The 26286-nt window shown below is 41.8% G+C and overlaps 2 protein-coding genes across 2 annotated transcripts in view; both read left to right on the forward strand.

Annotated features, from left to right (window-relative positions):
- Positions 1-19896, forward strand: part of LOC306876166 (E3 SUMO-protein ligase RanBP2-like) — a gene marked incomplete at its 5' end in the record, with an annotated part of 41950 nt that extends 22054 nt beyond the window's left edge. The window contains 6 exons of the mRNA XM_079427147.1: positions 522-3375; positions 6261-6391; positions 6478-6625; positions 11876-11962; positions 16230-16346; positions 19504-19896. Coding sequence (XP_079283273.1) covers positions 522-3375; positions 6261-6391; positions 6478-6625; positions 11876-11962; positions 16230-16345 — 3336 coding nt within the window. The 3' untranslated portion in view covers position 16346; positions 19504-19896. The remainder of the gene's footprint in view (positions 1-521; positions 3376-6260; positions 6392-6477; positions 6626-11875; positions 11963-16229; positions 16347-19503) is intronic.
- Positions 19897-21771: 1875 nt separating this feature from the next.
- The window catches only part of ranbp2 (RAN binding protein 2), a 34792-nt gene continuing 30277 nt past the window's right edge, over positions 21772-26286 (forward strand). Inside the window, exons 1-4 of the mRNA XM_079427743.1 lie at positions 21772-21976; positions 24792-24859; positions 24945-25056; positions 26078-26230. Coding sequence (XP_079283869.1) covers positions 21905-21976; positions 24792-24859; positions 24945-25056; positions 26078-26230 — 405 coding nt within the window. The 5' untranslated portion in view covers positions 21772-21904. The remainder of the gene's footprint in view (positions 21977-24791; positions 24860-24944; positions 25057-26077; positions 26231-26286) is intronic.

The following is a 26286-nucleotide window of genomic DNA, read 5'->3' on the forward strand; positions in this document are numbered from 1 at the left end:
GTCATTTCTGCAAAAGGATTCCCGACCAAGTATTGAGTGCATAAATGAACATAATGGCCATTCTTTTATTGGTCGGATGAAATATGCAAATTTTTTGAGATAGGAATTTTGGGTTTTCATGAGCTGTATGCCAAAATCATCAATATTAAAACAATAAAAGGCTTGAACTACTTCAGTTGTGTTGTAATGAATCTAAAATATATGAAAGTCTAATGTTTATCAGTACATTACAGAAAATAATGAACTTTATCACAATATGCTAATTTTTTGAGAAGGACCTGTATATTTACGGTGAGAAATTTACTAAATATCTTCGTGGAATATGATCTTTACTTAATATCCTAAAGATGTTTGGCATATTCGAAAAATAGATAGATTTTGACCCATACAATGCATTTTTGGCTATTGCTACAAATATACCTGTGCTAGTTATGACCGGTTTTGTGGTCCAGGGTCACATATATTCTACCTTACACTAAAAGGGCAGAGTATCTATATCAAAGTATTGTTTGTGTCTGCAGGGCCCAGTATACGGGATGAATCGTCTTCCTCCACAGCAGCATATGAATGCCTACCAACAATCAACACACACTCCACCTCTCCAATCCACACCTGCATGCATGTATCCTCAAGAGCAGGTCTTCGGTCCTCCCATCCGATTTGAGTCACCAGCTACATCATTACTCTCCCCATACAGTGAGGAGTATAATGGTCACAATGTTCCTCAGCCCACAGGCAATCCAACATTGCCAGAGCCTGGATATTTCACTAAACCATGTGCTGTTACACCCACACAGCCAACCAGGAGCACTGAAAGCAAGGCTGTCGACCCCAAGATGAGTTTTGGGCCGCAGTTCACAGGTGAACCTGCTAAGGTTCCTAACTTTGGAGGAGTAGCTACCACCCAAACAACAACAGCAACAACTGCGTTCAAGTTCAACTCCAATTTCATGTCCAATGATGGGGATTTCACCTTTTCCTCTGGTCAGCTGAAAAATAGTGAAAGCCTCTTGGGACTTCTGACATCAGATATTCCTCCCAAAGCGGAGATGCCGTCAGAACCGAAACATCAGACTCAAGACCAGCTGCCTAGCCAGAGCAAAGTCTTTACCTTTGGAAGTAAAAATTCTGAAGGATTTTCATTCACTGATGGTGCTCAGAACAAGATGAGTGTTTTTGGCGACACCGACCAAAGGTTTAGCTTTACAAGTGGAACCAATCCAACATTGGGCTATTCAGAGGCTCAGGAAGGGAAAAGTGGGGAAAGTGACAATGATAGCATACATGTGGAAGAGGATGAGGATGGGCCTCATTTTGAGCCCATTGTGCCTCTACCTGATAAGGTTGACGTGAAAACTGGTGAGGAGGAGGAGGAGGAGATGTTCTGCAAGAGAGCAAAACTCTTCCGATTTGACTCCGAGACAAAAGAATGGAAAGAGAGGGGTATTGGCAGTATCAAAATCCTGAAGCACAAAACCTCTGGGAAAGTTCGTCTGTTGATGAGGAGGGAGCAGGTTCTGAAAATCTGTGCCAATCACCATATCACTGCCGACATGGCTCTCAAACCAAATGCTGGATCTGACAAATCCTGGGTGTGGTATGCTATGGACTATGCAGATGAAATGCCGAAGACTGAGCAGTTGGCCATTCGTTTTAAAACGGCAGAAGATGCGGCGCTGTTTAAAGTTAAATTTGAGGAGGCTCAAAAGTTCATTTCGGAATCCCCACAAGGCCAACAGACTGAAAAAGAAAACGAAACTCCACAGCCTCAGGTTTCATCCAAAGAAGTGGATCTCAAAACCCTGTTTTCCAAGAAGAAGGGTGAATGGGACTGTGATGTGTGCTGTGTAAGAAACGCTCCCACGTCTGCGGTGTGTGTGGCCTGCAACAGTGCAGCTCCTTCTACAGCACAGGTCAAACCTATAGAGGAACCCAAAGGCTCTGGCCCTGTGGCTCCTCCTGCCAAACAGTTTTCTTTTGGACTTTCTGGAGATTCCGCTAAGAACTCCTCCAGCACTGATGTCAGCTCGAAGGGCTTCACGTTTGGATCTCAAATACCAGTTTCTTTTAAGTTTGGATCAAAGGATGCTGTGGTGACATCTACTGGCTTTGGAGCTCAGGCTGAGAAGAAAACAATTCAGGCTGATGCACCAAAACAAGAGAAAGTGTCAGCAGCTCCAGCAGTCCCATTTGGCACTGGATTTGGTGCTCAGTTTGCCAAGAAAGATGGTCAGTGGGACTGTGACTCCTGCCTAGTGAGGAATAATGCCTCAGCAACTGAATGTGTTTCTTGCAAATCCCCCTGCAACACTGAAAAAACTAATGCAGCATCGCAAGTTGGGCTAGCTGCCATGTTTGCTAAAACAAATGGACAGTGGGATTGTGACACTTGCCTGGTAAGAAACGAAGGTTCATCTAACCATTGTGTTTCATGTCAGACTGTAAACCCAAATATAAAAAACAAGATCTCTGATTCTAGCAGCCAACCTGCTGAGACAGGATTTAAAGCCAATTTCAATCCAGACACTGCTTTTCAGTTCGGCACAAGTAAGGATAAAGCATCCTCAGAAGGCTTCAGGTTTGGGTCCTCCACAACGGAGGCTGAAAAGTCATCAGGCAGCTCCAGTTTTTCGTTTTCGATGCCGGAGCCTGTTGGCGGATTCAAGTTTGGCATTTCAGAATCTGAGGCAAAACCATCAGAAGGACAGTCCCAAAATGAATCTGCATCTGACCTCCTCAAAAGTATTGCTGAGCTTCACAAAGAGAAAGAAGAAGAGGCAGCCCCAAGTTCCTCAGATCAGTCTGTAGATGCTGATAGCCATGATACTAATCCCCTCAATACTGGTAAGAATATCACCTTAAGTTTTGCTGACTTGGCAAAGGCAAAAGGTAGTTTTCAGTTTGGCCAGAAGGATCCCACTTTCAAAGGCTTTGCAGGGGCTGGCAAACAGCTCTTTACAGGGCTTCATGGTGATCAAGATGATAAAATGCACAAAACTGAGGAGAATGACAATATTCAGTTTGAGCCTGTGCCACTGCCTGATATTGTTGAGGTCTCAACAGGAGAGGAAAACAAGCAAGACCTTTCCAGTCACCAGTCCATATTATCCTGTGATGATAAAGATCTTTGTCAGACACCTGGGGCAAAGCTTGGCAGTCAAAACACCAATCATTTGGTCTCTCCCACAAAGTGTGACTTTGAGTCAGATTGTGTGCAGAAGAACTTTGAAAGCCCTTCTCCATCAAAAGAAAAATGTCCTGTTATAATTTCCAGCTCAAAAGATGAGGAAACAGCTGTCTCAAGACTGAGAACCTCTGGACCAGCAGTGAGCAGCCAGTCATCAGTTGGGACTCCTGTCAGTATACCAACAAGAAGTAAGCTATGTTCTGTGACCCATAGTTACAAATAAAACTGTACCTCTGTGTTTAGATCACCCTGCTCCTAACATGCCTGTGAGCAGTTTAATGCAATAGGTGATTGTTTACAGAAACATTTTTTGTTATGCTGGTTGAAAGTCTCTTCACCTCCCGATAGCAATCATTAAGTGGTCTAAATGTATTTATACAGTATTTATATATTCTGTGGAAGGCGTAGGACCAAGAAATGTTCATCCAATCAAAATGCTCATTCCGAGCATTTTTATTGACTTTCCTCCCTGCCTGTCAACATATGTATTTGCATACCTCTGTGCACCCGGTTCGCACAGACAGGATACGTCATCAGCAAGATCACATATGCTGTGCAAACAGAGCGAGAATGGCAGGCAAGCATCAACAACCTGAGCTAGTGCTTTCACTAACTGTACTATAAAGTTTTCTCACCGGTGAATGACACAAGATGTATTGTAATAATGTTGTCTGGTGTGTGTGCGTATATGTCGTCAGGGGGCGTGGCTTTGGACAGCGATTTGCTGGGAGGGTTGGACGTTCGCTTTCAGTGCTACCAGGCTATAGTTAAAGATCCTACTGCACCTTTAAGTAGTTCTGAAGATTAGGATTAGCTGCTTCTGGCGTGTTTAACCAAGGTTGGAGCGAAGTGTATCTCCGGATTAGGTTCTAGGTAGTTTATTAACTTTTTTAATGTTAACATTCTACACATTCTTATTGTGTAGGTTATTGGTGTATGCGTTTTCCAAAGAAGTATTTCTGTCGTATATAGACTGATTTTCATCCACTCAGTTTCTGATTCCTGCAACAAAATGGCAAAAGCTTTACTGCCTTGACTGGCATGAGCCGAGAGACCTTAATTTACAATAAGGTGCCCCAGTGACTTCAGAGTCCTTCAGGTCCTCTGCAGTGAGTGTCTTGTAAAGTGATTTTCCATCTTTAAATGTAACAACAGCAGGTGTCGCTACAGGAATTTGCCCTTCCAATTATTTCTATCTCAGCTATATCGTTACAGTACAAGCATCTTGTTTCTGCTATATATCATACATGTAGCACCAGTTTTCCTGTATTGTAGTCGGCTGCTGACTCTTCTGCTGATGATTTCCCTTACAAATAGAGCTATTTCTGCCAACAGACCAACTAATATGATACCTGTACAGAGTTAAGTTTTTGTGTGGTTACTCTTTACTGTCTTTACCGCAGTGTTTCCTAAAGGATTATTTTACTTCCAGAAGGAAAATATCCTAATAATTTGCTCTAAGATGTCAACCAAGATGTACTTCTTTCTTCAGTCAAAAAGAACTGAAGGTTTTTGAGGAAATCCTTCCAAGATTTTTCTCCATATAGTGGTCTTTAATGGGAGTCAACGTGTTGAATGTCCAAAATGCAGTTTCAGTGCAGCTTCAAAGGGCTCTACACAATCTCAGCCTATAGGAATAAGGGTCTTATCTAGTGAAACAATTGGGCATTTTCTTAAGATAATAATTTCTATACTTTTTAACCACAAATGCTCGTTTTGCACAAGCTCTGCGATGTGCGTCTACAACTTTACGAATTACGTAGTCATGTTGGAAAGGTAACGCGTGGTTAGCTCTTTGTCTGTGTACTTCGGTTCAGAAAGGTAGGGTAGGCCCAAAATCTCATTTTCTCCTCCAACTTCAAAATCGTCTGAGATCATTGACCTCATTTGTTTCTTTTCATGTTCGCTTTGTAAACACTGGGTCCGGTACTTCTGCCTGCATTACGCATGCATCATTACGTAATGTGTGAGGTCAAACTAGTGCAAGACGAGCATTTGTGGTTAAAAAGTATAGAAATTAAAAAAAAATTAAGAAAATGACCCATCGTTTTGGCCCATCTTGTATGAAAGGGTTGCATTATTTCACTCATGAGTATTAATTTTGATGGATAGAATTTACCTTAAAATAGACATGGCAATAGAAAATGATTTAATGATTTGCAAACGCTTCTAATGCTGTAATATTTTATTGTTGTGATGTACTGTTTTTTGTTGTTGTACGTGTATTTGTATAACTGGGCCGCTATCTTGGCCAGGACACTCCTGGAAAAGAGATTTTTAATCTCAGCGAGTTTCTTTCCTGGCTAAATAAAGGCAATATATACTGTAGCTGATGGCTGGATGGTTACAGTTTTATCTCAGTGGGACTTATATTTTATATTCTGTTATACAGTTCTTATATGATCAATCCTGGAAGTAAAGGAGTTCATAAAGTCATTACTGCTGTGCTGTTGGGGAATGTCTGTGTCTGTTGAGGCTTTATTTTTTGTTAATTTAGGCACTGCATTGAATAAATGCCTGGGTTTGTTTGTTTTCTTCTAAAAGAGGTGATGAATAAGCAGATCGAGCAGTTTTTAGAGCTGTTGTGTAAGTAGAAGTACTTTCCCTCCATGCAATACAAAATACCTCTAGTTTTGTTTTACTCCAGCTGCGCTCCATTCTCCGGGCTGCTGTCTTTAGGGTCCAAGTGTGCTCGTCATACCTCAGTGTCAGACTGTTTTCCTTAATCTTCTGTAAGCATAAAGGAGCAACTGTATCTGAAGTGATAGAAAAGAAAGAGTCCATAGTTTGTTACATCATCTTTTTTTTCAGAGCTATTAGATTTGCTGAGGAATTGAGACAAGTCAGGAAGATCACAATCAGATCATGGCCAGTAATGGAGTAAAGCAGTATATATCACACATTGACCACAGATTATGCTAAACATTTATTACACACATCATTTTGCCTTCTGTCGTGCAGCACTAATAAGCTTTGTGACTGTTCGTCCGAGATGTCCAGTTTCATCTCTCATCACTGCACACATGCTCTTCTCTCATACTCTGCATTTCATCAGAGCTGTGTGTCACCGCAGATGAGGAGAAGGGAGCCAGACGCCTCCTGCTGCCTCCCACCTTCCTGTGCGGCGTCAGCAGTGACTCCGAAGCGGAGGCCGAGAAACCAGACGACTTCAACACTGAGCTCCAGAAGCTGCAGCAGGCACAGGTGACGTGTGCTTCTGATCTTCACATCGCTGCAAGTCCGGTCTGCAGCACAGCACAAGTTCTTCATGTCTTGCTCTGGATACACAGGTGAAGCCTTCCCATGATGCAGCAGCTGTGGACACGAGCAGCGGCGGAGCAGAAGAGCGTCAGACAGACACGCCGGCGCCTGACGGCAGCCGTCCCTTCGACCTCTCCACGAAGAGAAGCAGTGAGAGCGACTCCAGCACAGCTACAGGTGAGTGCGAGTTAAACCTTGAGAAGCTTCTCTCAAAGCAGTCTGATTCCTAATATTAATTGCAAATCATGTGAAATGTTTGCTTTGTGGTTTCCGGGCTGCTGTCTTTAGGGTCCAAGTGTGCTCGTCATACCTCAGTGTCAGGCTGTTTTTCTTAATCTTCTGTAAGATTAAGAAAAACGGTTTATTAAAAATAGTTTATTACAACATCAAGTTTTTCAGAGCTATTGGATTTGCTGAGGAATTGAGACAAGTCAGGAAGATTATTAACAAAGCCGTCTTTTGTGGTAGAAGTAATGGTTCTACCATATTTGTTGAATTTGCAGCTTTAGCTAAATGGAGTATACATGAGACTAGATAATGAGCCGAGATATCATCACTTTGCTGCAGAATTTTACCACCATTAATATCAATTCCATGTGACAGTATTTAATCTGGAAACCAGATTAAACACTGGAAACCAGACTGGGAAATCGAAGCACTGACCTTAAATATCTGGGTGTGACGGACAGGACGTCACAAGACTCTGGACGATCAGCTGTGATGTGACATGAAGCGACTCTGGAGGGTCGGCGGTGACGTGACTTGCCTTGTGAAGATTAATTGTGACGTGGTGCGACTCTGTGTGCTCTGGTGCGGCCACCATTACACAAGTGAGTGCGGTGTCGCGTTCCTCCGCGGCACCCACAGTGAACGCTGAACCAACAATCAATAAAGCATACTCCATAATGTCCTTTAAACTACAATTAAATTTCCCTTCAGGTAAACATGACTTAATGGGCTCATTTAATCCAAAACAAAAAATGTCTTTCAATACGACCTCATCAAAGGGTGCCCTGTTGGATATCTCACAGAATTGAGTGACGTACTCCTCAATAGATAAACTCCCTTGTCTCAGGTCGAGCAGCTGGTCGAATAGATCCATTCCTGGCCAGGGTTCCTTAGAAAAGCTGCTGGATCCTTGTGTGGCCAAGTATTCTGTAACGGGGCGAACGACGTGAGACGTGCGAATCCATGTACAAACTTTTATTTATAAATATAGTCAAGACACAGGCCAACAGATATGGCACGGGCAAGACACAAGAGAGATCCTAGGGCAAGCGTGGGTCAACGATCGGCGAGCAATATCCAATAGGGCAAGGCAGAGAGATAATCCAGGTACACAAGTAATAATCCAAACGAGGTGCAAACAGAGTCTGAACGGTAAGGCAAAGGATTAATCCAGGAAACACGGGCAGATATCAAAACACTAGAAAAGGCAAGGCTATAATCACTGAGAGAGCTCCGTAGAGTAGCTATCGCTAGGATATACGCAAACAATACTCGGCATCTAGTAAGAGGAAGTCCATGGTTTATAAAGCCTGAGTGATTAGTGTGATCAGCTGTGTAATCAGTGAAAACAGCTGTGTGTGTCATCAGTGCAATGAATGATGGGGATTGTAGTGAAGTGCAAGAGTCCATGCGGTGAGTAGGTGACCTCTAGTGGTGATTAACTGGAAATGCATGGACCACTACTGAACATCTCTCATTCCTTACTCACAGCGTGTCTAGTTTTGACTCTATTGTCTCCACAGTGCTTGATAAGATAACCAGGCTATCTAATGGCGCTTTTCCACTGCATGGTACGGCACGGTACAGTTCACTTTTGGGGAGTAGTACATTTACATTTACATATATTTAGCTGACGCTTTTATCCAAAGCGACTTACAATTGCTATATATGTCAGAGGTCGCCTCTGGAGCAACTAGGGGTTAAGTGTCTTGCTCAGGGACACATTGGTGTCTCACAGTGGATTCGAACCCGGGTCTCTCACACCAAAGGCATGTGTCTTATCCACTGCGCCATCACCACCCCCTTTCCACCTACATAATATCCCTCGTATTCGATCCTCTCTCAGACAGCAGGATGCTGAAACTGTTATACAAGCCTTCATCACATCTCAACTAGAGGTCGACCGAGTGTATTTTCCAATGAATTTGACCATGGATTTTACTGATACCGAGAGCTAGGTTGGACCACACTGGCCGATATTGATTAATCAACCGATAGTTTATAGAACTGATACTGAATGAAAACTAAAATAATGCTTTACTATTTAAAAAAAAACTGTACTGAACCATAATTTGTAAATGAATAAAAATAGTAATATTAATTATTATATTAATCATGAAATTTAAGTTCACGGTTTATTAACTAATGTTAACAGAAAAAACTTGAAAATGTTTAAATGTACTTGTAAAGGTAAATGTTGAAATAAACTCTCTCTAACAAGGAACAATCCTTATACAGCTTTCATTAATTTTAATGTTATATTCATTTTTTTAATGTTCTTATTGTAAAGCGTTACCATTTAATTTCAACTGTCATGCTTAAAGATGGCCATCTTTAAATATCTACATAAAGGACATAGCATTGAAAGTACATGCATATGGATATTGTATGTATACTCTCACACTTTATTTGCTTCTATTTTAGAACATTTGATTGATTATCTAATCAAAATAACAAAATATGTCAGTTTCACACCGGTGAAAATCACAGCGCTGCGTCTAGGATAACAGGCATTACACACACTGGGCATGTCACGTTCAGTTCAAGAGGCGGTCTAAAACCTCACCAAATGGTCAAAAGTTTATTTCAAGAATGAACAATGTGACATAGATGAGTTTGAAGTTCGGTATTTAAAAATACAGAGCAAACAGAAAGAGAAAGCACAATCTATATTATAGCTCAATAAATGAAGCATACAGACTTTATTAGAGCCACGGAAAGACAAACTTTTCGCTGATAAATGCACAATACACAGTTTTACAGACTAGGGTGAAGTCAATATGTACATTAACAATGATTTGGGACAAATATAATTAGTGCTGTCAAACGATTAATCGCATCCAGAATAAAAGTTTTTGTTTGCATAATATATATGTGCGTGTATATAAATACACACTCATACAGTATATATTTAGAAAATATTTACATGTATACAGTGCCCTCTATAAGTATTGGAACAGTAAAGACAAAATTGCTCTGTTGGCTGTGGACTCAAAACATTTGAAAATATGATTAAAAGATGAATTTGAGACAAAACTGCAGAATGTCACATTTTATTATTAGCCGTTTCAACACATACATGTTTTATCAAATAAAAAGAACAGCACTTTTAGAGTTCATCCCACTCCTTGATGTGAGCATAAGTATTGGGACAGTTGAACATAAGGCAGATATAAAAGATGAAAAGCTATTATTTAGTTGCAGATCCCTTGCACACAATCACAGCAGTGAGTCTGGGACCCATAGACATCACCAGACTCTTGCTCTCATCCTTTCAAATACTTTTCCCAGCCTTTAATGCAGCCAATCCCAATTGTTGCTTGTTTTGGGGAGTTTCTGCCTTTACTCTCCTCTTCAGCTGGTGAAATTCATGTTCAGTCGGATTTAAATCTGGAGATTGACTTGGGCAATCTAAGACTTTCCATTTCTTTGCTCTTATAAACTCCTTGACTGAACTGCAGGGTGTTTTGGGTCATTGTCCTGATGCAATATGAAGCACTTCCCAATGAATTTGGTGGCATTTTCTTGAATATTGGTAGGTAAGATGGTTTTGTACCCTTCCAAATTCATTCTTCTACTGTCATCATACATTAAGTCATCAGTAAAGTTGAGAGGGCCTGTTCCAGAGACAGCCATGCATGCCCATGCCATGACACCACCTCCACCATGCTTTACAGATGAGGCTGTATGCTTGGGATCATTGCTTTTTTTCCCCACATTTTTGCTTTCCCATCACTTAGATAAAGGTTCATCTTTGTCTCATCGGTCCATAAACACAGTTCCAAAACTCTTCTGCCTCACCTTTGTGCTTTTTTGCAAACTCTAATCTTGTATTTCTATGTTTGGTGCTGGTCAGAGGTTTGCATCTTGCTGTGTAGCATCTGTAATTCTGTGTCAAAGTCTCCTGAGGACAGTAGAGCCAGTAGTGCCGTAACGGACACAACCCAGAAAAACTATTAGCAAAAAGCCATGCCAATAATTTTTTGAGTTGAATAATTTGACTAATAATTACATTACCCCAATCCTCAATCACCTTTATTGGTTTCCAGTTTCCTTATGTATAACTTACTGACTTACTTCAGCCTTATGCTCCTGTTCTCTCCTTAAAGTGTCATGAAACCCCCCTGTTTCAGCACTGGTCTTTCATACCTTAGATCTGAAAAAGACTGAAGAAATGGGCATGTAAAACTGGGGAAATGTGGGAGAGTAGAGGGCAGGAAGAGGGGAGAAAACAACCAATAAAACACTACAACCTCATGCATAATACAGCACAGTGTTTGAATCATAAGTGTTCATTCTCTTGAATAATACTGAGAAAAGCTCGGAAATCTGAAGACATACTCTCTAGCCATGGCAGCCAATCACCACTGAAAATTAACACATTTACGTCATTTTTTGTGACATTGGATCAACTTTGCTATTTGAACCGGAAGAACGAAATTGCTCCAAAAAAAAAAAAACACTTAACTTGATAATAGACATAATGAGTGCTATTGTTGTTTTCACAGATGTGCAACCTGTTTATATATGTTAACATCTGAAAAAATTTGTTTTAGGGTTTCATGACACTTTTTAAGATCTTGTAGTGTGGGACTTTTAGTCCAGTGTTGTGGCTCCCAGGTTGTGGAATGCTTTTCCTCAAGACATCCTCCCTTCTCTTTTTCAAAAACCTCATGATGCAGCTCTAAATTTTTTACCATAAGCATTGGTGTTAAGAGGAGCAATGTGAAGATTGCATACAGACTCATAACGGCAAAGCACATCTGACTCTGTAGTATAATGACCTCTTGTTCTTACTGCATAAGGACATTTGTCTTGGATTGTTATTTGCTATGTTTCAAACAGGTCAGTGTTGAACATGCTACCATTAAGCATGAAGAGGCGTTAAAAGATTAGCATACTATAAAAAGGAAGCTGTTTTTCATTGTCTTACCGTTGTGTCAAAGTAAATAAAGAATATTGGTACTGGATGTGGTATTTCTGCCCTAAACACATAAAGTACAGAACTGCACTGAAACCCCCCAAACCGTGAGAGCTTCCAGCAGTTACTCTCAACACATGATCGTCTGTAAGATGTATTCAGAGAGGACAGGATAGAAGCACATGAGCTGTGAGTTAGTGAGTGAGGATCCGGCTCAGAGACACTGATCATCTGCTGAATGCTGTTTAGCGTGTGATGTGTTTGCTTTCCTCCTGCAGGTCTGTCTTTTGGATTCGCCTCTGCGGCTGGGTTTTCATTTGCAGAACTCGCAAAGACTTCAGGGGAATTTGCATTTGGAAAAAAAGGTGAGTCTGTTTACCTGTTCACCTGTGTTTCCCGCTTCACCAGTCTGATTCATTAGACAGAAGCAGCTTGAGGACCATTTATTTGATTTCTCAGATTAAACCGTGCAGTCCAATTCACTGCTCCTTCTACTGAGCTGTCTTATAGAGCTGAGGGATATGTTAAGTATTTTCTCAATGGAAAAAAAATTACTTGGAAATGTTATTAGGGAGTATGTCTTCATGAAAAAGTTTTCATTCTGTCAGCTGATCCAGAACATAAGTAAGAAAAGGGATTTTTAAGTATTTTCTTAGGCTATCTGGTGTTAACTGCTGCTCTCATAAATGCGAGGCCCAAGGTCAGTATTTACACTAAGTGAAAGATTATATTTTGGTTTGTTTTTCCTCAAACTGTCATTAATTTCTGTAATAAAGGATCCAAATGCAGTTTGGAAAACTTTAAAACTTTATTATAGAAGATAAACTGGAGATGAGCTGCCAAGCCCCGGATCAGCAGGACAATGAGAGGACATCAGTATTCTGACAAGGGCCAGGAAATAAGACAGTGGTTCGAGCAGCAAAGTCCAGGAAAGCTGCAACACCTAATCTGTCATGCAGGGATCAAACACCAGCCGAGCGGCTGCACAATAGAGAGTACATCATAGTCAGGAACAGGGTCAATAACCATTTTCAGTCCAGGTAAGCAAGCAGAACAGGACGAAGAGCCAGAGATCAGAGTCACTGTCCAAAGTAAAAAGAGGGCAAGCCATTGGCCACTAAGTGCAGACAGTCTGGGCAGTAACAGGATTAACTAAATAAATAAAAGAAACAAAAAGGCAGCACAATAAATCTCAAAGCAAAAGGTGCAAAGCATAAGTAACAGAATGCACTGGCAAAGTAAAGAGTGAAAAGAAGAAACTTATATAAGAAGAGAATTGATAAGAAAATAACAAGCAGCTGTGAATAAATACATGTCCATGCTGATTGCGAAACACAATCAACACAGCTGAGTGTGGCCAGTACGTGCAGATAAAAACAACAGAGGTGAGAGTTTGATCAAACTGTCAAATCCCTGACAATACCCCCCTTCCCAGGAACACCTCTTGGCGCACTACTGGTTGAGGGAGACTGACGATGATGGAATTCTACGATGAGCGAGTGGTCCAGGATGTCCCGAGCTGGGACTCAAGATCCCTCCTCCAGGCCGTAACCTTCCCAAACCACTAATCATTAAAAACCTTGTCCATGTCGCCTGAAATCAAGAATCCAACTGATGATCAAGGCTGGAGCACCCTCAATCGTCAGGTGAGGATGGGGGGCAGGGGTAGAAACATGAGGAGAATGGGGAGAACTTTGGACAGGTTTAACATGAGAAACATGAAATACTGGATGGACACAAGGAAGAGATTGAGGCAACCGAAGCCACATCCCCACCAGACTGACGACCTTTGTGATAGGATATGGCCCTATAAATTTTGGTGGCATCTTACCGGCCGGAACCCGAAGTGCCAAATCTTTAGTAGAGAGCCACACCGTTTGCCCACAGATATACCTGGGCACCACAGGCGGCGATCAGCAGCTCTTTTAGTGTGCCTCTCAGACCGTCACCGGACCAATGCTTCCCTGGCCCTCCTCCAGGTGTGATAACAGTGCTGGAAAAAAAGCCTGGACCGAGGGAACTGCTGCCTCGGCAGCCTGGAAAGGAAACAAAGAGGGTTGATAACCAAGGCAGCACATGAACAGGGAAAGCCCAGTCGAGAACACCGGCAAGGAGTTATGGGCATATTTAGCCCAAGTTAGTTGCTGACTCCAGGAGGAGGGGTTATGGGAGATCAGAAATCAGAGCATCCTGATTTGCACACACTGTTTCGCAGTTGGTCGGTGGATGGAATCCTGAGGACAGACTGGCGTGGGCACCCAGCTGCCGACAGAATTCCCTCCAAAAATTGAACATGAACTGGGACCTCCTGTCAGATGGCCGGCCACCAAAAGCTCTGATGGATAACTGACAGCGACCTCCTCAGACCAGGATGACACATGAGTTTGGAAGAGTGACCCCATTGTAAGACGGCAGCGTGGACCGTGTCAGGCACAAATAACAGACCCACCAGACACCTCGCAAGAACCTCAGTCCCGGCTGGAGCTCGCCTGACCCAACCCTCGATACCCCAAGCAACGGCCCCCACCACACGGCCCGAAGGCAAAATGGTGTCGGAAGGAGGCTCATTGACAGGAACTACATTGTTAACTGGGCTTAACATTCTTGGAACCCGGTCTTTAAGACAGCACGAAGTTGAAGCGCCCAAAGAATAGTGCCCAGCAAGTCTGTATGGAGTTCAGTCGTTTGGCTGATTGAATGTACTCCAGATTTCTATGATCCGTTGACACCAGAAATGGAATAGCCGTCCCCTCCAACCAATGACGCCACTCTCCCAAAGCCAAGTGTACAGTCAGCAGCTCTCTGTTGCCGATGTCATAATTTCATTCTGAGGGAGAAAGGCAATGCAAAAAAACAACACATGTAACCTATTATTGTAAGGGGATTTCTGGGAAAGAACTGCTCCGACACCCACCTCTGATGCATCAACCTCCACCACAAATCGCCTAATAGGGTCTGGCAAGATGAGGATTGGAGCTATAGATAATCTGGATTTTAGATAATCAAAAGATGCTTGAATAGCACTAGACCAACTGAATTTGGTTTTGGTGGAAGTTAACGCTTACAGAGGAGCTGCCATCTAGCTGAATTTTTTAATAAAACGCCTGTAGAAATTGTCTAAATCCAAGAATTGTTGCAAGGTATTTCTTGAGCCAGGTACCGGCCAATCAGAAATGGCCCTTACCTTTGCAGGGTCCATGCGAATCCCCTCTGCCAAGATGACAGACCCCAAGAACGAAACTGACTGAGCATGAAAGGTACACTTCTCCGCCTTCATGAACAACTGATTCTTCAATAACGTGCACCTGGAATGAGCGATAACAAATTTGAATGTCATCCAGGTACACAAAGACAAATTTGCTGATCATATCTCTCAGCATGTCATTGACGAGTGCCTGGAAGACGGCTGGCATTGGACAGCCCAAAGGGTAAAACCAGATATTCAAAATTCCCTGTAGGTGTAGGTGTATTAAAAGCCGTCTTCCATTCATCCCGGTTGTGACAAAATGGCGCCGCTGATGGCAGCTATTGTGCGTTGCTCTTCAGTGTTCGTATTGTTTTTGTTTGTTTTTCCTGTTTTTTGTTTTTCGAACAAGATCAGTTTTACCAGGGATGATCTGCTGAACATTCGGCAGAACACACCACAAAATCTTCTACCGGTTTTTGATTTTTCGGACGTTTTGCTGGACATTGTAGTTGGCGGAGCCGTAGCTCTGGTCAAACGCTTCAGGAGGAGCAGACGGGGGAAGAGAGCCGGTGCGCTCGTGAAACTTCATCAGCGCGGATTTCGAACGGAGTTGCCTAGCATCCATCTGGCGAATCTCCGCTCTCTACCCAACAAAATGGACGAACTCCTTCTGCTCTCCCGGACAAACAAGGACTTCTCTAACTCTGCTGCTCTGTGTTTCACGGAAACCTGGCTGAATGGCGACATACCGGACAGCGCGATTCATCTGCCTAATTACCAGCTGATCAGAGCAGATCGGGACACGGAATCAACGGGGAAATCACGCGGCATTGGTGCTTTTACATCAATGAGAGGTGGTGTACAGATATAACTGTGTTAAAGAAGATGTGCTGTTCAGATCTAGAAACGCTCTTCATTAACTGCAAGCCGTTCTATTCGCCGCGGGAGTTCTGCTCGTTCATTCTTGTGAGTGTCTACATTCCACCGCAAGCACACGAGCACAGCTCTACAGAAACTCGCTGATATGATCACAGAGAGTGAGCAACAACCTGCTAAATATAGCTTCAAGACATACAAGAAAATGGAAAGTGTGGAAAAGACAATTACAAATGATAAAAAGGGCTTTCAGTATCTGAGAGTGCTTTTAAGTGTCTGAAAGTTTACAGAAAAAACATAGTTATGGGTTTTTCTTTTTTCCTCAGCATTATTGCTGTTTGATTATGATTGATGAGATCATAGACAGTGGCAGCTTTAACAGGCTGCATTCACACTAAAGCTCAGAATCAATTCTAGAATCCTTGAAGCGAGAATCGCGATGCATCAGAGAATCTAGTATTTCCAACACCGCTAATGAATTAGTATTATGAGAGTGCTAGTTTGTAATCATACTGCTGCTGTCAGCATTGATATTGGCAGCTGTTTTCATCATGTGTTTATTTCTGCAGATGATCATTTCTCATGGTCAGGCAAAGGAGCCACAGTCTTTGGAAGCGCAGCGTCACAAAATGAAAGAGAAAAAACAAGCCGTGAAGCAGAAGAGAAGGGCAGAGTCTCTGCCTGAGGTGAGTGTTTGCTGTGATGCTGTTAGTTGTGAACTAAAACCATTGAAAAAGATGTATTATCTGAAATAAACATTAGCTGAAAATATAAAATATTTCATTTCAGGTAGTTTCCAGGACACCATTTCTCATTTTCCTTTAATTTGAAGTACATGAAATAACTAAAACTAAAAGTAAACTAAATAAACTAAAAGTAATAAAAACTATATAGACCTATTAAAAATGACAAAAACAATAAAGGTACTAATAATTCTAAATTAAAGTGAAAACAGAAAATATCTTCTTATATCTCACGTCACTGATGGCGCTGGATCATGTGTCACTTAATGTGCGTTTGAGTACATCAGATGATCTGTTACCCTGCCCAGCTTAGTTCAGGACACCAGGCAAGGACTTTGAGAACACTCCTAACAGCGGTTATTCAATCATTTACAATTAATGCAAACTGAAGGCAACTGGTCAATTGATTTATCTGAAAGATTGGTGAGATAACGTTAACTTGTGGATCCTCTTGCTGCATCATCAACACAAAGAAGACACAAGTGTGATAAAACACATTTATTAACAAAGGATGAGCAAGACTAATCCACTTCGACTAAATAAACACCATGAATGATAAAGGAATAAAGTGGGGGGAGTAAGTTGTGTGTTGCTGTGACCAGGTTACATTATCTTATGGAAAGAGAAACAGACTTGGTCCCTTTATCTCTTTCTGATGAGGAGGAGATTGCAATCTGGCGCTTCTCCATTTCCGTGCTGTGACTGGCTGTTTGCATCTGAGCGGGGACACAGTGTGGCCCACCCTTCTTTCCTCCTGTGGAACCTATTTGCATAGTTCAGAATAACACACACATTCAGACAAGTGTCACTAAAGTTCTACTGATGCATTATTCACTTACCAAACCACAACCGGAATACCTTTGGCAATATTACGGATGCATTAAATCTGAATATGATGGAGAAAGACTGAACTGTCATGCATGCATTCAAACACGGATTTATTACTTTTTCAATTTATTACCAGCAACAGATAAACAGGCTTTGAATTATGTACAATATCACAATATGCAAACGTGTGTGAATGTATTTAGATGTTATGACTCTACATTTGACACTTTAAATCTACTGAAGAGCAAAAAAAAAAAAAAAAAAGGAGGAACAAAAAATGCAATTTTAGTAGTATTATAACCTTGTTTACTATAAAACCAGTGGCCATCTATGTAAACTCTTATTTTAAATGATTTGGATCCAGTTTTGCATACAATAAGTTGTAAGCACACATGCAGACTCTAATGATCAAATAATGCAGGGAATTGTTATAGAAAAGCTAATGCACAATTTAAACTCAAATGTACAGACAGTAGCTCGCACATCACACACAGATCGTGCGCACGCAGAAACATTCAGCAGTGCTGTCCTGTGATTTATCAGTAAAATACTGTAGCTGTGCTGCTTAACTGTTGTTACTGTGCTACATTATCTGAGTTAGAATGCAGAAATCTAAGGAACAAGATGACCCAGATAAAACATGATGACCCTAATAAAAATAAGCTGTTGTGTAGGAGCAATTTTTTTGGCTGCAACACAAGTTCGAGTCTCGGTTCAAGGTTCAGGCTTCTCAAAACAACATTTAGTTTGTCCACAAACTTTAGGCTCTAGCTGCAAATTGTGGCATGTTGCAATGCCACGCAGTCTCTTGTGTTTTCACGAATGACGTCATCAGCGATTAGTCGACTCAATTTAAATCATAACTATAATGATTGTAACTATAAATCATAACATAACTATCGACTACAAAATATCTGAGGTCGTTTAGCCCTGTGCTGATCTGAGATGGTCTGTGGGAATCCCCTCCGTCGTGACGGTGTCCCCTCTGATTGACTCTGATGTGCTGGACCTGCACCTGAAGCAAACTAGACGAATCAGAATGTCATCCAGGTACACAAACGGATTTATCATGTCTCTCAGCACATTACTGACAAGCACCTGGAAGACGACTGTGACGCTGGACAGGCCTAATGGAAGCACAGGAGGTGATAAAAGCCATCTTTCATCTCTCATCACCCTTCTGTATCAGGATAGCAGGTGGTAAAAGGAGACAGCATAGACTCAGTGGCAGACAAAATACACAAATCAAGTCAGGGCTCCAGGCTGCAACTAAAATGGTCACATTTCCGACCAAAAGTATAACTATTGTTTGCTGAGATCAGCACTGGCGACTATATAAATTTGCCCAAACTTCACTCCAAGTGATGCTGATATAGTTATGGTTCATGATATTGACAAAAAGACTAATAGGTCATATGCCTAACAATAAATATTCAATAACGTGTGTCCACCAAAGGGTGTGCATTTCTCTCGTACCAACTAACATTGTGAAAATACGACAATTTTCATGAATTCAAAAGAACAGCTTTACGAATGATTTACCATAAAAATGTTCTGCTCGTGTTTCATGAATGATCTGTGAGCCAATGGCTCCTTAAGAGATTTGCTTTTCTTGAGTAAAAGTGCAGATATTCTAATAGAAGTGGGAAGTCGTGGCCTAATGGTTAGAGAGTCGGACTCGTAATCCAAAGGTTGTGGGTTCGAGTCTCGGGCCGGCAGGGATTGTAGGTGGGGGAAGTGAATGTCCAGCGCTCTCTCCACCCTCAATACCACGACTGAGGTGCCCTTGAGCAAGGCACCGAACCCCCAACTGCTCCCCGGGCGCCGCAGCATAAATGCCCACTGCTCCGGGTGTGTGTTCACGGTGTGTGTGTGTTCACGGTGTGTGTGTGTGTGTGTGTGTGTGTGTGTGCATTTGTTCACTACTCACTGCTGTGTGTGTGTACTTGGATGGGTTAAACGCAGAGCACCAATTTCGAGTATGGGTCACCATACTTGACAATACGTCATTACTTTACTTTACTTTACTTTAATAAAACATTACTAAAAAAGTACTCCTTTTCAATTTTACTGAAGTACAAAAGTATTTGACTTTTGATGTACTTCAATATTAAAAGTAAAAAGTACTGATCTATTTGTTTTTGTAATTTTAAGTTACATACTTGTATATACAGTATATACTTATATAACCTGACAATACTGACATAAAAGTCAACAAATCTTATGAAAACAATTTAGTTTATATGTAAATATTCTTTCTTTCTTTCTTAAGGGCTGGCAGAAATGCGTTTATTTGCCAACTGAGTGAAGACGCGGCCGATCCTGGCTCCAGGCCTGTAGCTGGCAGAGATGCACCGTTACACAGCAGCAGAAGAAGAAGACAGAAAGGACATTATATTGAAAACTTGGGGTGCTTCTCAATTCTTATTTGTGCATCCTCGTTTCCTTCCCTCGCATCTTAGCTCCACCCCATGAGGATGTGAGGGAAGGATGCAGGGAAAAGACGTGAGGACGGAGGAATTGAATCAAGTGAAATGATATATCCTCACTCCCTTTAGCTTCACTTCAGAGCGTCATCAGCTGCGAAAAGTGGATCTGCCCTTATGTTGTTAAAGTTTGTTAAAGACATTCAAAATAAATATTAATAAAGCAAGATGCCCTGTTGAAATATGACATGTATGGTTTATTTAAGTTGCAAAGGTAAAATATAAATTTAAATTATTAGAACAGATGAGAAGGAGGAGGAGGATTTACACGTGCGTCAAGTTCTTCAATGAAAAAGACTTCCACCTGTGTATCCTCGCTCATAGCTCCTCGTTCCTCGCTGTGCAGTTAGAGAATCAGGACGGCTGAGCTCGATCGGTTTCCGGGTCTTAGGATGGAGGAGCGAGGAGCGAGGAGGGAGATTGAGAAGCACCCTGAAAAAGAAGACAAGAAATAAGTAAAATATATGAGAATGTTCATGTGAAAAAACAAGGAGTTGATAGTAATATGGATGAAGATTTAAATTCTTTTCTTAAAAATAGCCATCAACAATTGATAGAATGCGACACCAGAGAGACATGATCAGTTAGGTCTATGTAAAACTTACCAGAGGTAGCCACTGAAACATTATTGGATCTATATTATGTATGGAATGAAGATGCGGTTGATTGGAAGAGTGCAATAGTGATAGTAGTGAAAGGAAAAGATGTAACATCTAATAGTCATAGCCCAACTGCCCTAACATCTACATTATAGATGGATTTACAGAGTCGGATGAGAATCACCGGACATGCACAATTTGAAATGATTGTTGGGAATATAAAACGAATGGAGGGAATAGTTTTGGATGGAAAGATGAACAGCGGGTTGGAGAAAGTGCATTAATGCCATTGAATGGTGTATCATGTGGAATATACCTGAACATAATGTTGAAATGAGATTATTGGAGGCCTGGGAAAAAGCAGAAGAGAGATATAGTAATAGTTACGAAATCAATGAGATAAAATGTGTATTCTTTCATACAGATTTGTACAGATGGATCTATTCAACCGGTCAAACAGTAGGAGTGTATATACCAAGATCTGAGACCAAAGTGAGTTTAAGATTAAGTGACAAACAGTCTGTATATTCTACAGAATTAACTGCTTTGATAGGAAAGAGTCGAACCGGTCAGACCAAATAACTCCGATTCTTCATCAGCTCTTAAAACTATAATGTCTACAAAAACTGATGGAGAAGAGCTGCTAGAAATCCATACTTTACTGTACAGACTGAAAGTAGAGCGTTTGGATGGGTATCGGCACATCAGAACTGAATGAAACTGATCAATTAGCGAAAGAAGCATTAAAGAACAATTATAATTATTATATATGTGTCCCTGCAGCACAGAAGCAGTCATGAGTAGCACAGGTATATCTGTAGCAATAGCCAACAATACATTGTATGGATCACAATTATACATTTCTCTTTTATGCCAAAAATCATTAGGATATTAAGATCATGTTCCATGAAGATATTCTGTAAATTTCCTACCGTAAATATATCAAAACTTCATTATTGATTAGTAATATGCATTGCTAACAGCAATACATATAAATGCTAGTCACATTTTGTAAATATATATATATTTTGGAAGGCATAGAAAGGAGATATTTAGGTTAAGGCTGGGACACACTTGCATTAACGAGGAGATGGTGTGTGTGATGTTTTAGAAACAGAAGAGCATGTGCTTTTAAATGCAGTAAATATGAGGATCAGCATAATAATGTTTTTAGCAATATAAAGAATAGGCCAGTGAGCATCGTGGACCTTCTGGGAAAGGGTTCGAGTGATAATCAGATATATATGGGGGTTTTAACATTTTTAGAGCTTGCGGGAGGTCTGAGGAGGAAGCTCTGAACACACAGCTCTGATCAGTACATTATTTATTTTTAAAGAGGGAAAAACAGCAATACACATCCATCACCGAGTGATTAAGAGACAGAGTAGAGGATGTGCTCCAGGCCAGCAGGCGGCGGAGACGCGCACGTGACCAGCATCACTAGCAGCAGCAGAAGAAGACAGAGCGGAAGTTCCGCCATTGCTGTATAGTGCGTCTTTCGCGCGTGAACACAGAGTGATAGGAGCCGCTGATCCGCGCTTCAATGATCATCTTCTGAAACAAAGACGAAGAGTTTGTCACCGCAGCCATGAGACGGACTAAAGCGGACGTGGAGCACTATATCTCTACAGTTCAGAGCGCCTCTCCCTCGCAGAAAGCGGTAAGAAGAGCATAACGGGCCTAAAGTGTGTCAACCAGTCATCGCTTTCTGTCACTAGATTAACAAACACACACACCCGCTTCCAGAGAGAAACACACACACACCTCTGCTTCTAGAGAGAAACACACACACACACCTCTGCTTCTAGAGAGAAACACACACACCTCTGCTTCTAGAGAAACACACACACCTCTGCTTCTAGAGAGAAACACACACACACCTCTGCTTCTAGAGAAACACACACACCTCTGCTTCTAGAGAGAAACACACACACACACCTGCTTCTAGAGAGAAACACACACACACACCTCTGCTTCTAGAGAGAAACACACACACCTCTGCTTCTAGAGAGAAACACACACACCTCTGCTTCTAGAGAGAAACACACACACACACCTGCTTCTAGAGAAACACACACACACACACCTGCTTCTAGAGAGAAACACACACACACACACCTCTGCTTCTAGAGAGAAACACACACACCTGCTTCTAGAGAGAAACACACACACACACACACACCTCTGCTTCTAGAGAAACACACACACACACACCTCTGCTTCTAGAGAAACACACACACACACACCTCTGCTTCTAGAGAAACACACACACACACCTCTGCTTCTAGAGAAACACACACACACACCTCTGCTTCTAGAGAAACACACACACACACCTCTGCTTCTAGAGAAACACACACACACACACACCTCTGCTTCTAGAGAAACACACACACACACACACACCTCTGCTTCTAGAGAAACACACACACACACCTCTGCTTCTAGAGAGAAACACACACACACACCTCTGCTTCTAGAGAGAAACACACACACACACACCTCTGCTTCTAGAGAGAAACACACACACCTCTGCTTCTAGAGAAACACACACACACCTCTGCTTCTAGAGAAACACACACACCTCTGCTTCTAGAGAGAAACACACACACACACCTGCTTCTAGAGAAACACACACACACACACCTGCTTCTAGAGAGAAACACACACACACACACACACACACCTCTGCTTCTAGAGAGAAACACACACACACACACCTCTGCTTCTAGAGAGAAACACACACACACACACCTCTGCTTCTAGAGAGAAACACACACACCTCTGCTTCTAGAGAAACACACACACCTCTGCTTCTAGAGAAACACACACACCTCTGCTTCTAGAGAGAAACACACACACCTCTGCTTCTAGAGAAACACACACACACACCTGCTTCTAGAGAAACACACACACACCTCTGCTTCTAGAGAAACACACACACACACACCTCTGCTTCTAGAGAAACACACACACCTCAGGACTCTTGATCAGCTGCCTCTGACGTGATGCCCGCAGTAGCTCATTAAACAGAGAGTCATTATTTAAAAAATACGATAGGTTGCTTACAAATGATGTGTTTTGGTATGGTTTCTGTTTTCAAAACTGATGTGAGACCAGTGTGGTGCTAATCAGTAAGAGGAGGTGCAAATAAAAGGTCCTTACGCCATACTAATCAAGCAAATACAACTGTTTATTGATACACTGCTGATATCAATCATGATCATGGGTAAATGCATAAAACAATAGTGCTAATCAAAAATAAACGCATTAAAGGATAATCATAAGCCAGTGCATAATATATGAATGATCATGAATAAATGGATAAAAGATAATAATGACTGAATAATACACAGATTCGAGCATACACTAAAACTAAACCCCAAGCAAAGTATTATAACACACATACAACCTCAGAGTCGTGCCATCATCATCACTCTTCAAAAGACCAGGAGCCTGTTTCAGTCACAGAAGAAGACCAACACCTGTCTGAGAAACGCCAGATATCCCACGGCTGAGCTTCCTCTGTTTCTGAAAGAGACCCCTGCTTTTATACAAAATTAGGTGCAACCCTCCAAGTCAGAGAGAAAGCAAGTAGGCCAGACTCGCTTCCTCTCTCAGTTGGGTGCACGTCGTTTTAATTACAGAACAAGATGAATTCTTATTTGGCAATATCTCTGAGGTTTCGTAATCAATGTGGTGCCAGGATCCTGAAGATGATCAAACCACAGCCGTTTCTAACCTTATCTTGAAGGTCAATGTAACTTCTCTCTTGTACTTTCCCAAGAGATCCTGATGTTTTGCATCAAGGTATCCCCTTAAATTCCCTTCGACCACCGTTCATCCGTTTGAGCACAAAACAACCCATCCTTTACAATGTGTTTGAGAAAAGGGAGTTATTTTACAAAGTTACACTACCAGACAAGCTTTTGAACGTTTTTAATGTTTTTTAAAGAAGTCTCTTCTCACCAATCCTGCATTTTTGATCCAAAGTACAGCAAAAATAAGAACATTTTGAATTATTTACTATTTAAAATAAGTTTTCTATGTGAATATGTGTTAAACTGTAATTTATTTCTGTGATCTGCAGCTGTATTTTCAGCATTACTCCAGTCTTCAGTGTCACATGATCTTCAGAAATCATAATAATATACTGATTTACTGCTCAACAAACTATTCATCAAAGAAACCTGAAAAAAATCTACTCGGCAGTTTTTGACGTTATATTAATAATAAATGTTTCTTGAGCAGTAAATCAGAATATTATTATGATTTCTGAAGATCATGTGACACTGAAGACTGGAGTAATGATGCTGGAAATACAGATTTGCATTTTTATATTTTAAAATGTATACAAGAAGGACTACAACATTTGTTTAAGCTCATTAGCATGATGTGGTTGCTGTGGTCATTAGGGTTTGCAGTGGTGTTGTGTCCTGACCCTGAGTTTGTGATTCTGTGATCTGTTTCTGCAGAGGCCAGTCAAAGGATTTCTGTTTGCTAAGCTATACTTTGAGGCTAAGGAGTATGACCTGGCTAAAAGGTAGGCTGGTTTCTGTGCTCTTTCTGCTTTGTCTGATGTCTGGTTCCTCTCAGACGAGCTGATGTTTCTCTCTCTTCAATGGCAGACATGTTTCAGAGTATCTGACCGTCCAGCCGAAGGATCCTAAAGCGCACAAGTTCCTCGGGCAGCTGTTTGAGCGAGACGGCGAAACGGACAAAGCTGTGGGATGTTACAAGGTTTGGCCTCTCCTCGTTTGCTCTCACATGTTCTCCTATAGCGTGGTCTTAAACACCAGCTTTTGAGTTTAATGTGATCGTGCATTAATCATAGGGCTGGAAATAAATATCCATATACAGGGCTCGCAAAATTGCTAGCCTGACGTCCCGGGACTATTGTGTTTTCCAGTCGGGCTACCAAAATGCATCACTGCCCTGCCCGACGGGCCTTAAATACAGGGCTCCCCCGCAGTGTTCCCTCTAAACTGAGCGCGCTCTTCTTCCACCGCGGACGCGCAGAAGAATGTGCCTCACGCACACAAAAATGAGTTGATTGAAGCCATTTGATTGACTGCCGCCAGTAAAAGGGAAAGAATGGCAATGCTCGGGCAAACCGCTCTAGAGCTGATGTCACGACAGAGTTAGAGCCGGTTTCATAGAAAGAGAAGGATATGCACCAAATGAGTCGCTGTAGAAACTGAATACTTCAATAGTTGCGGTGCGCTCAACACGAGAGACAACTAAAACACAATGACATCTGAAATAAAACATCCTCATGTATTAAAGAAGAGTGGCTTGATTAAGTGCTGGAAATAGCAGAGGATGGGTAACAAAACTCTGAAACATGTTCAGTCACACACAAGAGTATTGTACAAACTGTACCTTATAACCATGTAATGAAACTTCATGTGCTGTCTGTTATGCATCAGGCTACCGCTAGCAAGCGGCATAACCATGTTCCTTTAGTGGCGCTCTACAACGTGTTTGTTTTCCGTGCCTTTCCGAATACGGATTCACGGACAACCTTTGATGTCGTCCATCGCAATGTTTCAATGTAGACATCGTCTGATGCCAATTTGGTAGACACCGCCCAACCCTAGCATTTATCTGTATTTTCCTTACAGTTTCTATCGCTTCCTCAGTTTTCAGTGTTGTTGTAGCCTGTTGTCAAATGCATTGTTCACCTTCATGTGCGGCGTTGAAGTCTGAGTGAGATATGAGTGTGTACTTTATGTAATGACAATGTTTGTTTGACTCTTAGCGCTCGGTGGATCTGAATCCGGCTCAGCACGATCTGGTCCTGAAGGTGGCCGAGCTGCTGTGCAGTAAACCTGAGCACGACAGCCGAGCCGAGTTCTGGGTGGAGAAAGCGGCCAGGCTTCTGCCGGGACACCCGGCCGTCTTCAATCTGAGGGTGAGTGTGAGCTAAAGAGCTGCAGACGTCCGCTGCGCTGTGCTTCTGTGTCTCAC

This window comes from Barbus barbus, assembly GCF_936440315.1.
Source record: "Barbus barbus genome assembly, chromosome: 10".
Taxonomy (NCBI): domain Eukaryota; kingdom Metazoa; phylum Chordata; class Actinopteri; order Cypriniformes; family Cyprinidae; genus Barbus; species Barbus barbus.